Source organism: Caretta caretta, chromosome 8 (assembly GCF_965140235.1).
Source record: "Caretta caretta isolate rCarCar2 chromosome 8, rCarCar1.hap1, whole genome shotgun sequence".
Lineage (NCBI taxonomy): Eukaryota > Metazoa > Chordata > Testudines > Cheloniidae > Caretta > Caretta caretta.
In genome coordinates this window covers 107,709,841-107,728,759 of record NC_134213.1, presented here as the reverse complement: position 1 = coordinate 107,728,759, position 18,919 = coordinate 107,709,841, and the positions used below count along the sequence as shown (strand labels likewise).

Sequence of the window (18,919 nt, the reverse complement as noted above, 5' to 3'; positions counted from 1 at the left end):
AATGGTTTAAGGGAATTGGGAGTGGATTATGGAGCCTTTCAGCTCCAGGCCACTTGATCTAAGCCAGCCCCGAATAATGGTGGAACGTTATTCATAGATTCATAGATATTAAGGCCAGAAGGGACCATTATGATCATCTAGTCTGACCTCCTGCACACTGACTGTTGATGGTGCGGCCTCCATCCAGACAAATGGCTGCAATTTAAACACTTTACTGGTGTCTCAGTAGAGCCCAAGGATAAGTCGGGAATCTTCTTTTGCCTGTATAGGGGGCAGGTGCACTTGCGGTCTGTGCTGCACTTGCTCTGTGGATATACAGACTCTATGGTGTGTGAATCCAGCACCTTTTGCTTGCATGAAACTGCCAAAGAGAGAGAAAACTGGTGGGCAAGGTGGGGCTGTGAGGTTTTCCTAGGCACGGCAGCCATGGGCTCGGCCAGGTCTCCCTTTCACCCTCCTGCTGGCGCCGTTGGTTTATCCTGAAAGCTCACTGCAAACAGCTAAGCAGCAGGTAATGCTATTGGTTCCCAAGACAGTGCCAAGGGCTACACCCACCCCAGGTGCCTGGGAGAGCTCTTTGGAACCATATTGAAATGTGCAGCCCATAATCTTGCTCTGGTCTCTCAGTGCTGAGCTCCTTCCTGGCAGACGGGAGGGGAGAGGCCCCCATCTCTAGCTGATGAGGCTCAGGAAGGTTTTCCTTGCTGTCAGAGGGTCTCCCAGCTCCTGGGCTCTAGAACTTCATTGCTTTCTTAAGCCAGGCTTTACAGGCAGAAGCTGCACTGGTTTAAGTTAAATCATTTTAAAAGCCAAATGACTTAAACGAGTGCAAGCCGGGGTGGCCGCGCATGCATCAGTCAGTCCTGGCTGCTGTGCGCTCCCAGGGGGCCTGGGCTGGCTTCCCCTTCCCCTCACACCTGCTGGTGAATGAGGCTGAGCTCGCGCAGGTGGAAGAGTCGGCTTGGTGACAGGAAGGGCTCAACAAGCCAAGAACGCCAGCCAGTCCCCAGGGCCTGCTTCTTGAGGCATAGCCTGTGCGTAGGCAGGTAGGCAGAGGCATTGGGTCTTGCCCAAGGCAGGGCTGCCCCAATGGCACCAGCCTCATTTCTGGGAGGGAGGCATACACCACCCTGCAGTATGGCCTCCTCTCCCGTCTAGGTGGATTATTGCATGCTGATACCTGACTCTGCTGGCCACACCTCCCTGTGAAAGCGGAGTCAGCAGGCTGCATTGTAGGACTCTTGTCTTGCCTTTTGGTCCTCGCTGGGTTGAGATCTGCGGTATCCAGCACTGCAGCTGGGGGACAGGGAAAGGAGGCTAAACCTCTCTTTCCCTGCTTTAGATGTATTTCATCTGCCCCAAATACCTCGCACCTTTGAAAACAAAGAAAAGCCCTCAACTTTCCTGGATGATTCAATATCCAGGCTTCTATGGAAACCCCAGTTGCACCTACTCCCTTTCTGCTGGAGCTGTGGCTGATCTCCTTTCTGCATCCTGCCCTTTGCTTCCCTTTGCAGTGCTGGATCATTTTGCTGATGTGCCCTCTCTGACACACTATGGTGCGCATTTATAGGGCTGCGTATGTGACACGTTGGTCACAGAAACCCCCTTGGGGCTGCCAACTGATGTGCAGAGACTACTTCTGCCCCTGCTTTCCCTGCCCTCCCAGCTTGGGACTTGAGTGCCCTGCCTGGTTTGAGCAGGGCACCCCCCCCCCCAGCAGGTTCTCGCCTGCAGCCTTTGTGCAGTTTCCCGGGCAGGGGTGTTACCTCCCCCCTCCCCCCACTCCTGGCTCAGGTGACAGGCTCTCAGGTCTCCCATCCCCAATGAAACTCCCCTGCCACATTCCCACGTCAACACTCCCCCCTCCCTGCTGCATCACATCTCTCCCCTCTTCAACACTGAACTGAGCGGGGTCACTCTCACCAGTGACCTGGGGAAGTTCAGGGCCCCTTCTCCGGGACAGCGCATCCACTATCAGGTTGGCACTTCCCTTCACATGGACCACGTCCATGTCCTAATCCTGCAGGAGCAGGCTCCACCTCAGGAGTTTGGTGTTGGCTCCTTTCATCTGGTGCAGCCAGGTCAGGGGAGAGTGGTCGGGTGTACACGGTGAAGTGTCGTCTGAAGAGATATGGCTCTAGTTTCTTAAGGGTCCACACCATGGCCAGGCATTCCTCCTTGATGGCTGCGTAGTTCTGCTCCCGGGGCAGCAACTTCTTGCTCAAGTACACGATGGGGTGTGTCTCCCCCTTTTCATCCTCCTGCATTAGCACCGCCCCCATCCCATGTCTGAGGTGTCGGTGAACACCATAAAGGGCTTGTCAAAGTCTGGGTTTGCCAGAACTGGGTCACTGACCAGAGCCTCCTTCAGCATCCGCAAAGCCTCCTGGCACTGCTCGGTCCAGACGACCTTCTCTGGCTTCCCCTTCTTGCAAAGCTCAGTGATGAGGGCGGCTATGGCGCTAAAGCGGGGCACAAACCTTCAATAGTATCCTGTCAACCCAATAAAAGCTTAGACCTGCTTTTTGGTGTGGGGAGCGGGCCAGTCTCTGATCACCTCCACCTTGGCTGGTTCCGGCTTTAGGCGGCCGCTCCCCACCCGATGGCCCAGGTAAGATACTTCAGCCATCCCCACCTTGCACTTCTCCGCTTTTACAGTCAGCCCAGCCCCCTGGAGTCTGTCCAGCACTTGTCTAACCTGGGACACATGGTCCTCCCAGGTCTGGCTAAAGACACAAACGTCATCAATATACACCACAGCAAAACTCTCCACCCCCCTCAGGAGCTGATCCACCAGGCGCTGGAAGGTGGCCAGTGCTCCCTTGAGGCCAAAAGGCAGGGTCAGGACCTCATAGCCGGGCATCTGCATCCAGCGGCACTTGCCAGTAGCCCTTTGTAAGGTCCATGGTGGTAAGGTATCGAGCTCCTCCCAATTTGTCTAGGAGCTCATCAGGCCTGGGTATGGGGTAGGCATCAGATACAGTGATGGCACTGAGCTTCCGATAGTCCACACAGAACCGGACCGACCCATCCTTTTTGGGAACCAGCACCACCAGTGAGGCCCAAGGGCTGGCAGATGGCTGGATCACCCCCAAAGCCAGCATGTCCCTGACCTCTCTTTCCAGGTCTTGAGCAGTTTTCCCTGTGACTCGGAAGGGGGAGCATCTTATCGGCGGGTGCGACCCTGTCTGCACCCGGTGGACAGTCAGATTAGTGCGTCCAGGCTGGTTGGAAAACAGCTGTCGGTACGGATGCAGCACCCTCCTGATCTCAGCTTGCTGGGCAGGGGTTAGCTGATCCGAGAGGGGAATTGTTTCCAGGGGGGAGCCAGCCCTGGTCTCAGGGAATATATTTACCAAAGGGTCATCTCCCTGCTCCTCCCACTGTCCACACACGGCCAACACCACATTCCCCCTGGCATAATATGGCTTCATCATATTCACATGGTACACCCGGCGGTGGTGCGCCCGGTTCGACAGCTCCACCACATAGTTTACCTCATTTAGCTGCTTGACAACCTTGAAAGGGCCCTCCCAGGCGGCCTGTAGTTTGTTCTTTCTCACGGGGATGAAAACCATCATCTGATCCCTGGTGGCATAGGTGTGGGCCTGCGCCGTGTGGTCATACCAGACCTTCTGCTTCTTCTGGGCTCTGGCCAGATTCTCCCTGGCCAGGCCCATGAGTTCAGCAAGTCTCTCTCGGAAGATCAGGACATACTCCACCACTGACTTTCCATCGGGAGCGGCCTTCCCCTCATGTTTGTCTCTCATCAGGTCCAGGGGGCCCCTTACCCTCCTTCCATATAACAGTTCGAAAGGCGAAAATCCGGTACCTGGGGTACCTCCCTGTACGCGAACAGCAGGTGAGGTAAGTGCTTGTCCCAGTCCTGCGGGTGCTGGTTCATAAAGGTTTTCAGCATCATCTTTAGGTTCTCATTGAACCTTTCCACCAGCCCATTGGACTGGGGATGATAAGCTGAGGTCCAGTTGTGCTGGACCCCCCATTTCTCCCACAAGCACCGGAGCAGGGCCGACATGAAGTTGGAGCCTTGGTCTGTCAAGACTTCCTTGGGGAACCCCACTCGGCTGAAAATGGTCAGGAGCGCATCGGCCACGGTGTCGGCTTCAATGGAAGCTAAGGGCACTGCCTCGGGGTAGCGGGTGGCAAAATCTACCACCACCAGAATGTATTTCTTCCCCGACCGGGTCGTCCTGCTGAGAGGCCCCACGATGTCCATGGCCACCTTCTGGAAAGGCTCCTCTATGATGGGCAAAGGTCTCAAAGCCGCTTTCCCCTTGTCCCAGGCCTTCCCCACCCTCTGACAGGGGTCACAGGATCGGCAATACTGCCGGACGGTGGTAAAGACCCCAGGCCAGTAAAAGTTCTGTAGCAACCTCTGCCGGGTGCGCCGGATTCCCTGGTGCCCTGAGAGGGGGATGTCATGGGCCAGGTACAGGAGCTTGCGGCGATACTTCTGGGGGACCACCAGCTGCCTCCTGATCCCACAGGACTCCACTTCCCTTCGGGGAGCCCATTCTCGGTACAGGAACCCCTTCTCCCACAGGAACCTCTCCTGGCTACCTCTTCTCATGGTCCGTCCCACACCGAGGTCGGCCAGGTCCCTGAGCTTCCACAAGGAGGGATCTTTCCTCAACTCGGCCTGGAACTCAGCGGCTGGGGAAGGGATGGGGCCCGGTTCCCTCTCATTGGCTGGGTCTGAGGCCACAGCCGCTCTGAGCCGTGCCCCTCGGCGCTCCCTCCCCACCAGAGTAGGGTCCTGCGCCTCCGGTGTGGTACCCTCCCCAAGGTCAGGGCACAGTGCCCCTCGCCAGCCTGGCTACGGATCACAACCAGGGTGGTCTGGGGGTTGTTTGGCCAGTCCTCTAGGTCCATCCCCCAATTAAAACCTCAGTGGGCAAATGGTGCTGCACCCCCACATCCTTGGGCCCCTCCTTGGCCCCCCATTTCAGGTGTACCCTTGCCACGGGCACTTGAATGGGGTCCCGCCCACCCCCATCAGGGTCAGGTAGGTGTCGGGCACCACCCGATCTGGGGCCACCACCTCGGGCTGGGCCAGCGTCACCTCCGCGCCCGTATCCCAGTATCCATTGACCTTCCTCCCATCCACCTCCAGGGGAACAAGGCACTCTCTCCGGAGGGACAGCCCCGCGCCCACCCTGTAAACCGAGCACCCTGAGTCCAGAGCATCCAGCCCTCTGGCGGAGCTGGCCTGGGGTACTCTTCCCTCCTGAGCAGGTGGTAAGCTGGCAGTCCCCCTTGCCTGGGCCGTCTGCCCCTCATCGAGCTGGGTCCCTACGCAGTTAACCGTGGGTAGGTTGGGTCTGCACAGTCTGTCCCTGAGCCTGGGGCACTGGGTCCGTATGTGGCCTCTCTGGCCACAGTGATAGCAGCTCATGTCACGTTGGTCCCATTGAGCGGGTCGGATGGTCCTCACGCCCGGTGTTCCCCTTGGGGAAGGGGGTTCTCCATATTTCCCCGCTGTGAGGTCCCATGCTGACTCTCTCTCTGCATCGTGGGGGGGCCTGTTCTTTTGGGACTCCTCCCTGCTGCCCCATGACCGACTGTTCACAAACTCGTCAGCCAGCTGCCCTGCGTGCTGTGGGTTCTCTAGCTTTTTGTCCACCAACCACAGCCTCAGGTCGGAAGGGCACTGTTCATACAGTTGCTCCAGTACGATTAGGTCAAGCAGGTCCTCTTTAGCTTGGGCCCCAGCTGTCCACTTGCGAGCATATCCCTGCATTCGGTTGGCCAGTTGTAGGTAGGTGACCTCAGGCGTTTTACGCTGACTCTGGAACCTTTTCCTGTACATCTCAGGGGTGAGCCCAAACTCGCAGAGCAGGGCCTGTTTGAACAGTTCGTAGTTCCCTGCCTCAGCCCCTGTCATTCGGCTGTACACGTCCACAGCTTTGGGGTCCAGTAAGGGGTTGAGAAACTGGAGCCTGTCTGCAGGGTCAACCCTGTGCATCTCGCAGGCATTCTCAAAGGCCGTCAGAAAGCTGTCTAGGTCCTCCCCGTCCTTACGCTGGGCCAGGAAGCACTTATCAAAGCTCTTTGCAGTCTTGGGTCCCCCCTCACTCACTGCAGCCGGAGCCCCACTGCTCCTCAGCCTGGCCAGCTCCAGCTCATGCTGATGTTGCTTCTCCTTCTCCTCCCGCTCATGCTGATGTCACTTTTCATGGTCCTCCAGCTCCCTCATTTTCATCTCCCTCTCCCATTCCATCCGCCTCCGCTCCAGGGATGGGGAGCTCCGCTGGGAGGATCCCCTGCTGGCTGCCAGGGTCAGGGTGCCCTCGGTATTCACTGGGCTTCCCCACCCCTCCCCTAGGCATAGGTAGGAAGGGTCTTAGGATGTCCTCGTCAGCAGTCTGACTCCTCCCAGCCCGGTCAGGCCCCAGGGCCCACGCTGCGTCCACCGGGCGGCTTCCCTCAGGGACAGGGATCGGGTCATCCAAGCGATCCCTCTCCTCCAACTGGGCAATCAGCTGTTCCTTGGTGGACCTCCCAACGTGCAGCTCCCTCTGCCTGCACAGCTCCACCAGGGCACTCTTAGGGTGTTTAGCGTACATCTCCCTGCTGGCCACTCGCAGGCCTATGCAGCTTTCCACGGTTTCCAGGAAGAACCCCTCGTGTGCCAGTCCTTCTTGAGGTCACCACGTCTTTGCCAGGGTCGAGCTGCAGACTCCTCTGCCCCTGGGACCACTTGGTGCAATCCCCCAGGGGACCCTGTTACTGCAAAAGTCCTTCTGTCTGGTCACACACTCCCGGGGTTAACCGCCCTCTGAAACCGTCTCTCTCTGAATCTTCAGCACTCCTGGTCCCCGTCAATCCCCCTTCGTTTTACTGCTCCCCAGTCACTTACTGCAGGAAGCGCCGTTCACGGGGTGCAGTACATCCCACCACTGCCACCAGTTGTCACGGAGTGTGGGGGAGTCCGGGCCCTGCACCCCTCTTCCTGGGATTTACCATGACTCTCAGCCAGCCAGTAAAACAGAAGGTTTATTGGACAATAGGAACACAGTCTAAAACAGAGCTTGTGGGTACAACCAGGACCCCTCAGTCAAGTCCTTCTGGGGGGCAGGGAGCTTAGACCCCAGCCTTGGGGTTCTCTGTGTTCCACCACCCAGCACCAAACTGAAACCAAAACCCCCCCAGCAGGCTCTCGCCTGCAGCCTTTGTCCAGTTTCCTGGGCAGAGGTGTTACCTCCGCCCTCCCCCCACTCCTGGCTCATGTTACAGGCTCTCAGGTCTCCCATCCCCGATGAAACTCCCCTGCCACATTCCCAGGTCAACACTCCCCCCTCCCTGCTGCGTCACGCCTGCTGCAAACCCAGACCCAGCTCTGAACCAAGTCCCCTAACAGCTGTAGGCTTAAACTGAAAGCAGCTTAAGAAGTGTTCCTGTCTTTAACACTCAGATACCCAGCTCCCAGTGGGGTCCAAACCTCAAATAAATCCATTTTACCCTGTATAATGTTTATACAGGGTAAACTCACAAATTGTTCACCTTCTAGAACACTGATAGAGAGATATGCACAGCTGTTTGCCTCCCCCATCCCCCTCCCGGTATTAATACGTACTCTGGGTTAATTAATAAGTAAAAAGTGATTTTATTAAATACAGAAAGTTGGATTTAGGTGGTTCCAAGTAGTAACAGACAGAACAAAGTGAATTACCAAGCAAAATAAAATAAAATAAAACAAAACACTTAAGTCTAAGCCTAGTACAATAATAAAACTGAATACAGATAAAAACTCACCCTCAGAGGTGTTTCAATAAGTTTCTTTCATAGACCGGACACCTTTCTAGTCTGGGCATAATCCTTTCCCCTGGAACAGTCCTTGTTCCAGCTCAGGTGGTAGCTAGGGGATTTCTCATGATGGCCGCCACATTTGTTCTGTTCCACCCACTTTATATATCTTTTGCATAAGGTGGGAATCCTTTGTCCCTCTGGGTTCCCACCCCTCTTCTCAATGGAAAAATAGCAGGTTAAAGATGGATTCCAGTTCAGGTGACATGATCACATGTCACTGTAAGACTTCATTACCCACTTGCCAGGACAGACGTATATAGTGAATGCATCCGACGAAGTGAGCTGTAGCTCACGAAAGCTCATGCTCAAATAAATTGGTTAGTCTCTAAGTAAAACAGAGCCATCTACAGTCAATTGTCCTGGTTGATGGGAGCTATCAAGATTCCAAACCACCATTAATGGCCCACGCTTTGCATAACTACAGTAGGCCCTCAGAGTTATATTTCATATTTCTAGTTTCAGATACAAGAGTGATACATTTACACAAATAGGATGACCACACTCAGTAGATTATGAGCTTTGTAATGATACCTTACAAGAAACCTTGTGCATGAAGCATATTCCAGTTACATTATATTCACGCTCGTTAGCATATTTTTATAAAATCATATAGAGTGCAACGTCACAGCATGAATTCCACTCAGCCTTCCCAGTGGGTCTTTGGGGAGCAGACACCCCAAGTCTTTTCCGTGGATAGTGAGATTTGGTTTTGATCACCTCCTTTGAGACAGGGCGATACTGGACCTGCATGCTGTGACAGTTGCCATGGCTGCCTTCAGATGAGGAGACTGAGGAATAGAAAGACAGGTACATCTGTTTTCTTCAGAAAATTTTACTGCCCATTTACTGATGCCAGAATAGAGAGATCTGCAGAGATTTCTGAGGCACAGGGCTGGATTTGGAGGGGCTTTCTCTTTCCCAGTGTGTTGCTGAGAGCAGCAGCATCTCCTGAGCTGCATCTTCTCCCAAAGCAGCGGAGACATGACTTAGATGGATGTATGGCCTTGCCAGAGGTGAGGGCAGGTGTTTGCGGGGAAGTGTTTTGAGGGTCCTGGGACATTCACGATTGCATCAAGTTCCTTTGCTCCCAGTTAGTAATATTAGATTTATTTAAACTCCACCCAGGGCAAACCTTTGCCACAGTTCTTAGTGCCTTCCTTTGCCCTGGTAGCTGAATAAGTGGGATATCAGCGTGGCTGTCCAGTTCCCAGCTCCGGTGCTCTGTCCTGGCAGGCCTTGGGCTGGAACCTTCACTGCCAGCTGCATCCTGTCCTGCGTTCCGTCCTTGTTGCGAGGTGGGGGAATCTCTGTCAGGGAGGCCAGCGGGTATTCTGTCTCTTACGTGTTTGCCTGAATTTGTCCCTGAAAGTGACAAAGCTGTTGGAAAGAAGCACTGTGTGTGCGTATGCTGAGGAAGCTCCTCTCACCATCAGCCCTCTGCCGAGGCTGCTCGGTCCCTGACCCACAGTCTCCCTGCTGTTCCGGTCCTGCGCTCTCTTGCAGCTCTGCTGATGCACTTGTGCCATGCAGGTGTTTTCCTATCCTACCTGTGCTGCTGCAATAGGGTGGGCTGTTGCTGCTGTAATTATTCTCCCCCTTCACCTCCACCGCAGAAATAGCCAAGCCTAATGCCATCGCCTCAGGATGGTCCACTGAGGCTTCAGGCCCTCCCAGGCCTAACCTGCCATTGCTGAATTGAGAATGATGTGCCTGAGGAGTAACTGGCTTGGCTGGAGGCCCCTCAGTGTGTTGTGTAGGGAGGGGACGATGTGGTTACTGCAGGATTGACCCAGCGTCATTGGCAAGGCCTGTGTCACCCCACCTTCCACTCACCTGGGGAGGCAGTGCTGGCTGCCAGCAACCCTGCAGGATCGCTGGGCCTGGCTGGCGGGAAGCAGCAGACTGCCCATTTGGTCTGAAAGAGAATAGACTTGTACATGGGGAGCCCTAAGAAAATGATACTGGCTTGTCCCCAGTGACTGTGCTTGATGAGGAATGAGCTGGGAATTTCCATTTTGTGCCCTGTGTTTGACTGCCTGCTCTCGTTAGGCAGAACAGAGAGTATCCCTATCCAGTCGTGGGTGGGGGGGGGAAGGTGGTTGGCTTTCCTGGGGGGCCTGGAGCTCTGGTTGCTTGGTGTAGCCATGGTTTCCGTTGCTTGGTGGCAGTAGGCAGGGCTGACGCAGGAATAGGATGCTGGCTGCGTGGGTCTGCCTTTGGCCAGTGGGAAGGGAGCATCTTCTGCAGGAGGCAACGCAAGAATGATTCCTTCTGGACATAGCAGCATGATAGCTTCTGCCAGCCAACAGTGCCGTCCTTTAGAAGTGCAGCCCCCACTGTCTTTGCTTTGTGGGGGCTGCCAGTGCTAGGTCGCTGGGGCCATGGCTCGCATACAGGCACTGTGCTCCTGAATTCGCTGCCTGATGTCTTCCAGATCTGCTTCATAGGCATTGCACCAGCACCTGCATTATCTCTGTTTGTTCAGCCAGATAAACCCCCTGAGGTGCAGCATCTTGCTTTCATGAGGCTCCTGGGGGATAGCAGGCTAGTGTGAGAACATACAGTGAGTTCCTGGTATGTGGGGTGCAGGCCTGACTCTGTACCTTACCCCCTACTGCAGGGCACTGTGAATCCTATCAGCCCTCCGACTCCACTGACTGGTCTTGTCTGGGCACCCATCTCTGGTGAGCCGGCAGCCCCCACTCTTATTTATTTACCTAGAGTGCTGTCAGGGAGACAAACTGCTATTTTTTTTTGCTCTGTGCAGAAGCTCATAGAAGGTGAAGAAAGGGAGGGGAGGGCTCCAGGGATGCTAGGTCTCTGGCAGGTTCCAATGCTCCCTTCTTAAAATATTAGTACTAGGATGAAAGCTCTAAAGCCATCAGCTGGCACTCAGGCTCCTGGGGCTTGCTTGTTACTCCTTTCGCTGCCCCCCAACATAACCAGATTAAAAGCCCTGAGCTGTCTCTAGTGTGCACCTGCCCTGTCACAGTGGGAGGCTTGTCAGAGTTCCCAGGTGGCTGCTATGCTGTGCAGGTAGCTAGGACCTTACCAAAGCTTAATGCACAGCATTGTAGAGCAGAGACACTCCCAGCTGACAGCAGGCTTACCTTACTTTCATTCCAGCGGAGTTCTGAGATGTTGGAGAAACCTCATCCTCTGGTCGAGAGCATGCCAGGCCGGCCGGGCTGTTTACAAGGTCTAAGGTTACCTGGTCAGCTGTGGAGAAGCCAGCTCTTGTGTCAGACACACAAACAGTGGGCGGGGCAGAATCCACAAAGCCCTCCCTGGAGCTGTCACTTCCCTCTCTATCCACCCCTCCCTGCCCCCTCCCCCCCTCTGAGTTTCATTCCTTTTTCTTTCCCTGGCATCAGACTAATGTGCTTGTGCTGGTGATCAGGAGACTTCATTGTAGAGCCGAAGCCATGGTCCAGCAGGACTGAAGCAGCCTGGAGTGACAGTCAAACAGCAGCAGGTGCCAACACTTGCCTCTCAAGAGCCCTGGCATGAGAACTTCGCAGTGACCTTGTCTTCTCTGCCTGGGGGCATGGGTGCACATGCACTGAGGGGACATTCTGTAGAGCGCAGGTCGCCCTGAAGCGTGCTCTCCCAGCTCAGCATGCCCTGGGTAATACGTGGTGGGGTAAAGAGAGAGCACTGCTACACCCAGTGTAAGAAATTGGGTCAGATTAGACCAGATTTCAGTCGGTGCCTGTCCCAGTGGGTCTGCTAGCTGGATTTCTCACTGGCATGCTGCAGGCAGTGACAGATTCCGGGCACAAATGCAGCCAGTCAGAACACTCCACATCAAACCCAAATCAGCAAGCCCCAGCGCAAACACCTCTTCTTGTCTCTAGCTGCCTTCCTGTTTGGTTTTTTAATGCAAGTTCTGTTTCATAACAGGAGTGAGGTTCTCCAGGTAGCACATTGTTGGGTGAGGACTGTGCTTCTCAGGAGGCTCCTAGCTGCTATAGCTAGATGTGTAATGCTATGTGGAGATTTCAGAGTGGTTAAGCACTCAAACGTCAGGAAGTGCCAATGGCAAAGTCAACAGTGCAGCCTTAACTCTACCCCCATACCTGTGTGCAGCATTTGGATTGTCTCATTACCTGATTGCACACTGCTTCCAAAATATCGCAATATAATGTAGACACGTGCCTTGCCTTTGCCTCACAGCAGGGAGCTCTTGTCCTAGCTTTCATTTTATGCACTCACATTTTTCTCAGTGTCACAGTGCACTAGCCAGGTGTGGATTTAGACTGTGTGCCAAGGTCTTTTGTGTCTAACACAGGTACAGTATTTTAATAGTTTACACTGCAATCCTGCAGCTGATTCTGGCTGGTCAGCCCCCTCTGAAATTGGTGGGGTCCATGCAAGCACCAGGCTCTGCATGCTGAGAGCCAGTGGCAGGATCAGGCTCTCGTCAGCAACTGTGTATTACGTATTCTTTAATCAGAACCCACTGCCACCTCAGAGGATGGGCTTGCACCTGCATTAGCTTCATAGTTGGGTGGGCTGTCTGTGCCAGCACATTTTCACCAGTCGTCTGCCATGTTGTACTTAATGTGTAATGTTGTGTAAGAATTGTTTCCTGCGCGCTTGTCGTTTAAATGACTTTAATGGACACTGTCTGACATACGCACAGGAGTTCACTGTACTACAAATTGCTGCACCCAAGCTTGTCAATGAAACTACATGAAGCCTTTGTATTTTATTTGAGAAACTGTATGATTGAGTAATCGCAGACTCTGATGTAATGCGTAATGGTGTGTGCAAAGGGGCAGAATTAGGGTTATATCTTCAGCCTTATCTTTGGCATCTCCTAACGATTATTATTCGACGCTTGTAATGCAGTAACATCTAAAGGTCATGATCAGGTTGGGTCCCGTTGTGCCAGGTGCTGTACAGATGTGATGGTCCTTTAGCAGAGTACTCACCAGGTTCTCCAGTTTGATGTGAGATTTTTTTAAATCCCCTGATATAGAGGTACTCAGCAGGACCCCTTGGACTGGCCTGACCACACACTTTGGGATGGCACAGGAGGAAGCTCCTCTCCTGCGCGCCTGGTACAGCTTCTGCCTTGCAAAGGGCACTGTGACAGCAAAGAAAGTGATTTTTTTTTTGACTGCAGGCAGCTGAGTTCTAGTCAATCAATGCTGGTTTCATGCTATCCCTCTTGCTTCCCTTCCAGGGTTCTGCAGCCACACTGAAATGCACAGCCTCCCAGAATCCTGCTGTCTGCTTTCTTACCCAAACTCCATCCTCTCCAGTCCCAGCTGGGACCGCTTTCATTTCAGAATTGCTCTCTGGAGTCTTAAGGCTCTGCATGGGCTTCTGCCAGCCAGCCAGCCTCTCAGGACAAGTCTCTCCCTCCCTCCCACCCCTCCTTTCCCTGCTCACTCTTCGCTGAGGACAAGCCTCTTCTGCTGACCAGACAGCAAGTGTGAAAAATCAGGACATGGGGTGGGGGGTAATAGGAGCCTATATGAGAAAAAGCCCCAAATATCAGGACTGTCCCTATAAAATCAGGACCTCTGGTCACCCTGCCCCCACTGGAGGTGCAAGAGCCTTCTCCTGGGCATCTCCTGCCATCCAGAACAGCCTCCCTGTATGTCTCTCAGAAACTCTCTCCTATTTTCCCCCCTCCACAAATGTTGTCTAAAACACCTTCGTTGCGTAAACCTCTTCCTTTATCCCCCCTCCTGCTACTGCCTTAAAAACAAACGCCCTGGACCATTGTCTTCACCCTGCCGTTTTCTGTAACATATCCACCCCGCTGCCTGATCTCATGCTGGGAAGTGGGGAGGTTTGGTCAGGAGGGTTTACTCCTCTCCAAGGCCCGAGAGCCCCACGGGAATTCCATAGGTTTTCGAGGCGGGGGCGTGACCTGTGAGGCCCAAACTGAGGAGGAGGTGTTGTGCTAGATCTTGACAAGCAGCAAATGACAGTGATGAGTCAGAAATGAAGCTGAGCCTGTTAGTGTCATGATCCAGACTAAGTGAAGGGCCTCAGCGGTGAGCGCAGACGTGTAAGAGAAGAAAAGGTTCTTAGCATCTGGGGATGCAAGGAGAATGGTAATGTCTCTCCAGCTCCCCCATCTCATGTGCTGTGGTACAGTCCAGTGAAGCCGGTCACTTAAACCAGCTGCTCTAATCCAAGACATGGGAAGTGGGGTGGTATCTTTGGAGACCTAGAGACCAAGTGCTTGGAGGGCTGGTTATGGGGCCTGTCCCTTGTGCTGTTGACTGGCCATGGAGTGGGGGGTGAGCCATGGCCCAGTCCTGCTCCAGTTCCAATGTGCTCTTCTCTCTCTTCCAGGCACTCCATCAGTTATATTACGACCCAAATATTGAGAACAAGAACCTGGCTCAGAAATGGCTGATGCAGGCACAGGTCTCACCCCAGGCATGGCACTTCAGCTGGCTCCTCCTCAACCTGGACAAGGTGCCAGAGATCCAGTACTTCGGGGCCAGCGCCCTCCACATCAAGATCTCCCGCTACTGGAATGACATCCCTGCCGACCAGTACGAGAGCCTCAAGTCGCAACTCTTCAGCCAGATCACCCGCTTTGCCAGTGGCTCCAAGATCGTGCTTACCCGGCTCTGTGTGGCACTGGCCTCGCTGGCACTCAGCATGATGCCTGAGGCCTGGCCCTGTGCTGTGGCGGACATGGTACGCATGTTCCAGGCGGAGGACTGCAATGTGGATGGACGGGCACGCTGCCTGGCACTCCTGGAACTGCTGACAGTACTGCCGGAGGAGTTCCAGACCAGCCGCCTGCCTCAGTACCGCAAGGGGCAGGTGCGCAGTGTACTGGCCCAGGAGTGCGGTTCTGTCTTCCCTTTGCTGGAGCAGCTGCTGCAGCAGCCGGACTCCCCCGGTTTCATCAAGCAGAAGGTGCTGAAGTGTTTCTCCAGCTGGGTGCAGCTGGAGATCCCGCTAATGGACTGCGAGAACCTGATCCAGGCAGCCTTCACCTCCCTGCAGGACCCGGAGCTCTTCGACACGGCTGTGGAGGCCATTGTCAATGCAATTTCCCAACCGGATGCCCAGAGGTAAGAGTGGCATTCCCCACTCCCTGCGCAGGCCGGGTCGTTTGAGCCTGTTTGCCTACAGGGATGGTCTGGTCCCCTTGGGTATGAGAGTGGAGGGGAAGCCTCTGGATTCTAGCTCACTGAGCTGGCTGCAGACGGAGGCATGTCGTCAATGGCACAGGTGGGCATAAGAGCCTGGGGGAGGGGAAGAGAAGCCTTGGCCTTGAGGGTTTCAATGCGGTGCTAGTCTGTCTTGGTGACTTCTTACCCTGCCTTACCCACAGGCCCAGAGGTCAGGGCTGCCAGCTCTCTACATACATGTTACTGCTCCTGTCCATCCCACTGCAGGCTGCCCAGATGCCCGCATGCTGAGCTGGCTCAGGCTGGAGAAGAGGGCCATGGTTAGCCATTTAGTCTTTCTAGTGACTGGAGAGCAGGGCCTTGAACTCCATGGGTGCCGTTCAGAGGCTCCTTGCCACTGACCCATGAGCTCTTCCTCAGACTCCTGCTTTGACAGACGCTCTGTCTGGGGCTGTCTCTGAGGGGCAGCAGCTGCCAGCTCTCAGCTCTCTGAAGAGCCCTCAGGAAGTAGATGCTATGCAGCTCTGCCCTTCTTCTCTCCTGCAGACAGGGTTTCCTGTTGCCTCTGTGTCTGAGGAATGAAACACCTGGCTGAGAAACAACTGGCTCAGCTCAGTCCAGGGAGAGCTCCGCTTGGCTGCACTACAGACTCCGGGCAGCCAAAGAGCATATTTCATGTAGGCTTGTCTCCTCTCTCTGCGTCCCTAGCGGCTTTGTGCGTCCAAGGTGTGTTGATTCCCCTTTGATCTTGGTTGCAACTCTCCCTGGAGAGCGGAGCCATGAGACAGCGAGGAGTAGGGGAGAGGCCCCCTCGGACCATGGCTCCAGCGCCCTTTGACCCTTATTAGGCCGTATCTGAGCAGCAGCCATCTTCCAGGCCGTGGCGCTGATACCCACAAAATGGAGAGTACGTGGGTCTCATCGGTCACGTTCCCGCTTCATTGCTTAGCACCTCTCCCCATTTTCCCTGGGAGGAGAAGGGCTCAATTACAGATCTGGGTGAGCTAGGTGTTGCTCTGCATCAAACTATGGCTCTTCCACAGGAGTCTGCATAACTGCCGGGATTCCCAGCATTGGTGCAGACGCTGATTCTAGGGCACAGGTTGCTGAAGTCTAGGCCAAGGTTCACAGGGTCTTCTAAAAAAGAAAAGGAGTACTTGTGGCACCTTAGAGACTAACCAATTTATTTGAGCATGAGCTGATGAAGTGAGCTGTAGCTCACGAAAGCTCATGCTCAAATAAATTGGTTAGTCTCTAAGGTGCCACAAGTACTCCTTTTCTTTTTGCGAATACAGACTAACACGGCTGTTCCTCTGAAGGGTCTTCTAAGACACAGGTGCTGCTTCTGGAGACTAAAGGTCCCAGCATGCCTGATTGTTTGGATGGTGATGGAGCATTGCTTCCTGGGAGCTGTAGGCTTCTTTACCAGCACTAAATGAGAATGGGCACAGTCTACTCCAGGCAAGCTCAGACACTGTGGTGATGGGCGTGATATGAAAACCAGAGAAGCTGCTGCCATGTTCCGTTCTGTTAGTTGCCCCAGACCATCGCCCTCTTTCCCAGGGCCCCAGCTGACTTGCTGACCCAGTGTGCCCTCCTTCCATCCTGCCTGTCCCCAGAAACAGCAGCAGGCACCGTTGGGGAGGGGAGCCCTGGATACCAGCTAGCATCCTGTGACTTACGATAGCTTCTCCTGGAGTGATTCCTCCAGCCCTTACCCTTCCCATCTCATGAGCCTGTGGCATGGTGTTTTGGGGTGTGATGACCTTACAGCTGGGCTTTGGATGTGAATTTGGGCCTGGTGAGAGGTGTTGGACTGACAGCCTGGGGAGCCATAAGGAAAGCCTTGCCAAGGACACAGGTACCTGGAGGGGGTTTCTAGCATCCACTATTGGCCCTCACAGCATTTCATAAACCAGTCCTCCTCAAGCCCGTGATGGAGCTCTGTGTTCTCCCCACCTCACAGATGGGAAACCAAGTCACAGGGAGCCAAGTGACTGCCCAATGGCACATGGGAATTGGCCTCAAGGCTGGGACTAGAACTCAGGAATATCTGGTTCCCAGCCTCCTACTTGGTCCGCTGGACTCTGCAGTCTGACCGTCTCCCCTGGAGCAGGCAGGAACTTTAATCCCCCTCTCCCATGGTGTGCAGGGATGAGGTACCCAGGCTTTGAGCACACTGAGTTTTTATCACTTACTAATATGTAAAGCACCTTGCACTGAACACTATGGGACGGGCGCAAACCTGACCGTCCTGGTCAGCGTGCATCGTTCTGGGGCTGCCGCGTCAGGAAAACAGAGAGGAGACGTGTTGTCGGCACAGACTCGGTGCCAGGCACTGCGCAGCACAGATCTCCGGGGGCGGGGATACCGCTAGAGGGGCAGCGTGAGGCACGAGGCCTTGCTCTGAGACATTGTTCTGAGCTGGCAGCTGCTCAGAAGAGGGATTGTCCTTAGCTCTTCACACAGTGCTGAGCGCGCACATCTGAGCAGTCAGTATGCTGTGATAATGAATGGTGGGGGGCTGTGGGGGCTGATCCTGATGCAACAGTAGTAAATGTAAGACGGGGAGGCACCTCATGCTGTCAGTCAGCAGGCAAACATCAGTCTGTTTGAGCTGGGCATTGTGGGGTAGGTCAGTGTTGTCGCTGCTCTGTGGATAAGGGAGCTGAAGTGCTGAGGTGGTGATGTGACCACGGTGACAGTAGCAAAGGACCCAGCCCATCAGGACATACCAAGGTGGCAGGTCCCAACATTGGGGCTGGATAGTGGGACTCCACTCCCCTTCTCTCCGCCTGCTGTTTCGGTCTGTCTGGCCTGCCAGGGTGCATGAACCTGGGGCCTGAGTGCTCCTCCTTGGTGATGTCGGGTGTTGGGTCTGAGCTGCTGCTGCTGACACCGTTGCTCCTGTCTGTCCAGAATAGCAGGTGCTCTCCCCGTAGGCTGTAGGTCTGTGGATCCTTGATCGTAGCCTCAATGCATTACCGCTTGTCTCAATCCAGCAGCCAGTTTCCTCCATTCACTTTACGCTGCTGTCCTGCTCTTCCCCCGTCCTGGTTCTTTTATCATGCTGGTCGCTCTTGTGGTCCGAGGGGCACTGAGATCCGTCAGCTTCCTGCCTGACATTCACAGTCCCCTCCCTGCTGCCGTGCGTCCGTAAGTCTTATAGAACCAGAGCAGGCTAGTGGATGTCTGCTCTTTCAGGATATGCCTACGCTCCAATTAGACCTGTGGCTGGTCTGTGCCAGCATGCTTGGGCTAAGGGGATGTTTAATTGTGGTGTAGACATTCAGGCTTGTCTGGAACCCCCCATCTCACAGGGTCCTAGAGCCCAGGTTCCAGTCAGAGCCCGAACGTCTATATGGTAATTAAACAGCCCCTTATCCTGAGCCCCTCGAGCCTGAGTCAGCTGCCATGGGCCAGCCATGGGTGTTTAATTGGTTATGTCTACACTGCAGTGTGTCCCTCTCCATCATCGTTTGTTCTGTGGGACACCAGCCAGCCATCCCTGTGCATCTGTCACACCGGCGGGAACATCTCCCTGCTTGTTAGGTATGACTCCCCACTGCGTTTCTCCCTGTGTCTATCTTTGGGAGCATAGGAGAGACATGAGGTTCCCTAGAAGGGACTCCATTGGCCTTGGGAGGGGACAGGGTGTGTTGGATGGGGGTATCTGACAGTATCCTGGGGCCAAACAGTGTTTCGTCTTGTAACAGCTCCTCCTTCACTGCATCCCCAGGCTCCTTGCAGCACTCTGAGTGGGCAGAGTCACCACGAGCAGCTGGCACACAGCGTTGGTCCACCCTGGCTCTGCCCCGCTTGTTTCTTCTCCTTCCTGGGTTCGCTCAGCCCCACCCACTCCTGTCTGTGTTGCTCAGCGGTGAGAGGAGCCGCAGCCCATCCAGTTCTCCCAAAAGCCTCCAGGGAGTCTCCTGACCTTTTTGTCTGTCTGGCTCTTTCCACATCCATCT

General features: G+C 54.6%; 1 protein-coding gene across 2 annotated transcripts in view; it reads left to right on the top strand.

Annotated features, from left to right (window-relative positions):
• Positions 1–18,919, top strand: part of IPO13 (importin 13) — a 67,160-nt gene that overhangs the window by 6,800 nt on the left and 41,441 nt on the right. For both annotated transcript variants that reach the window (XM_048862083.2, XM_048862082.2), the window contains exon 2: positions 14,152–14,888. In XM_048862083.2, coding sequence (XP_048718040.2) covers positions 14,152–14,888 — 737 coding nt within the window. The remainder of the gene's footprint in view (positions 1–14,151; positions 14,889–18,919) is intronic.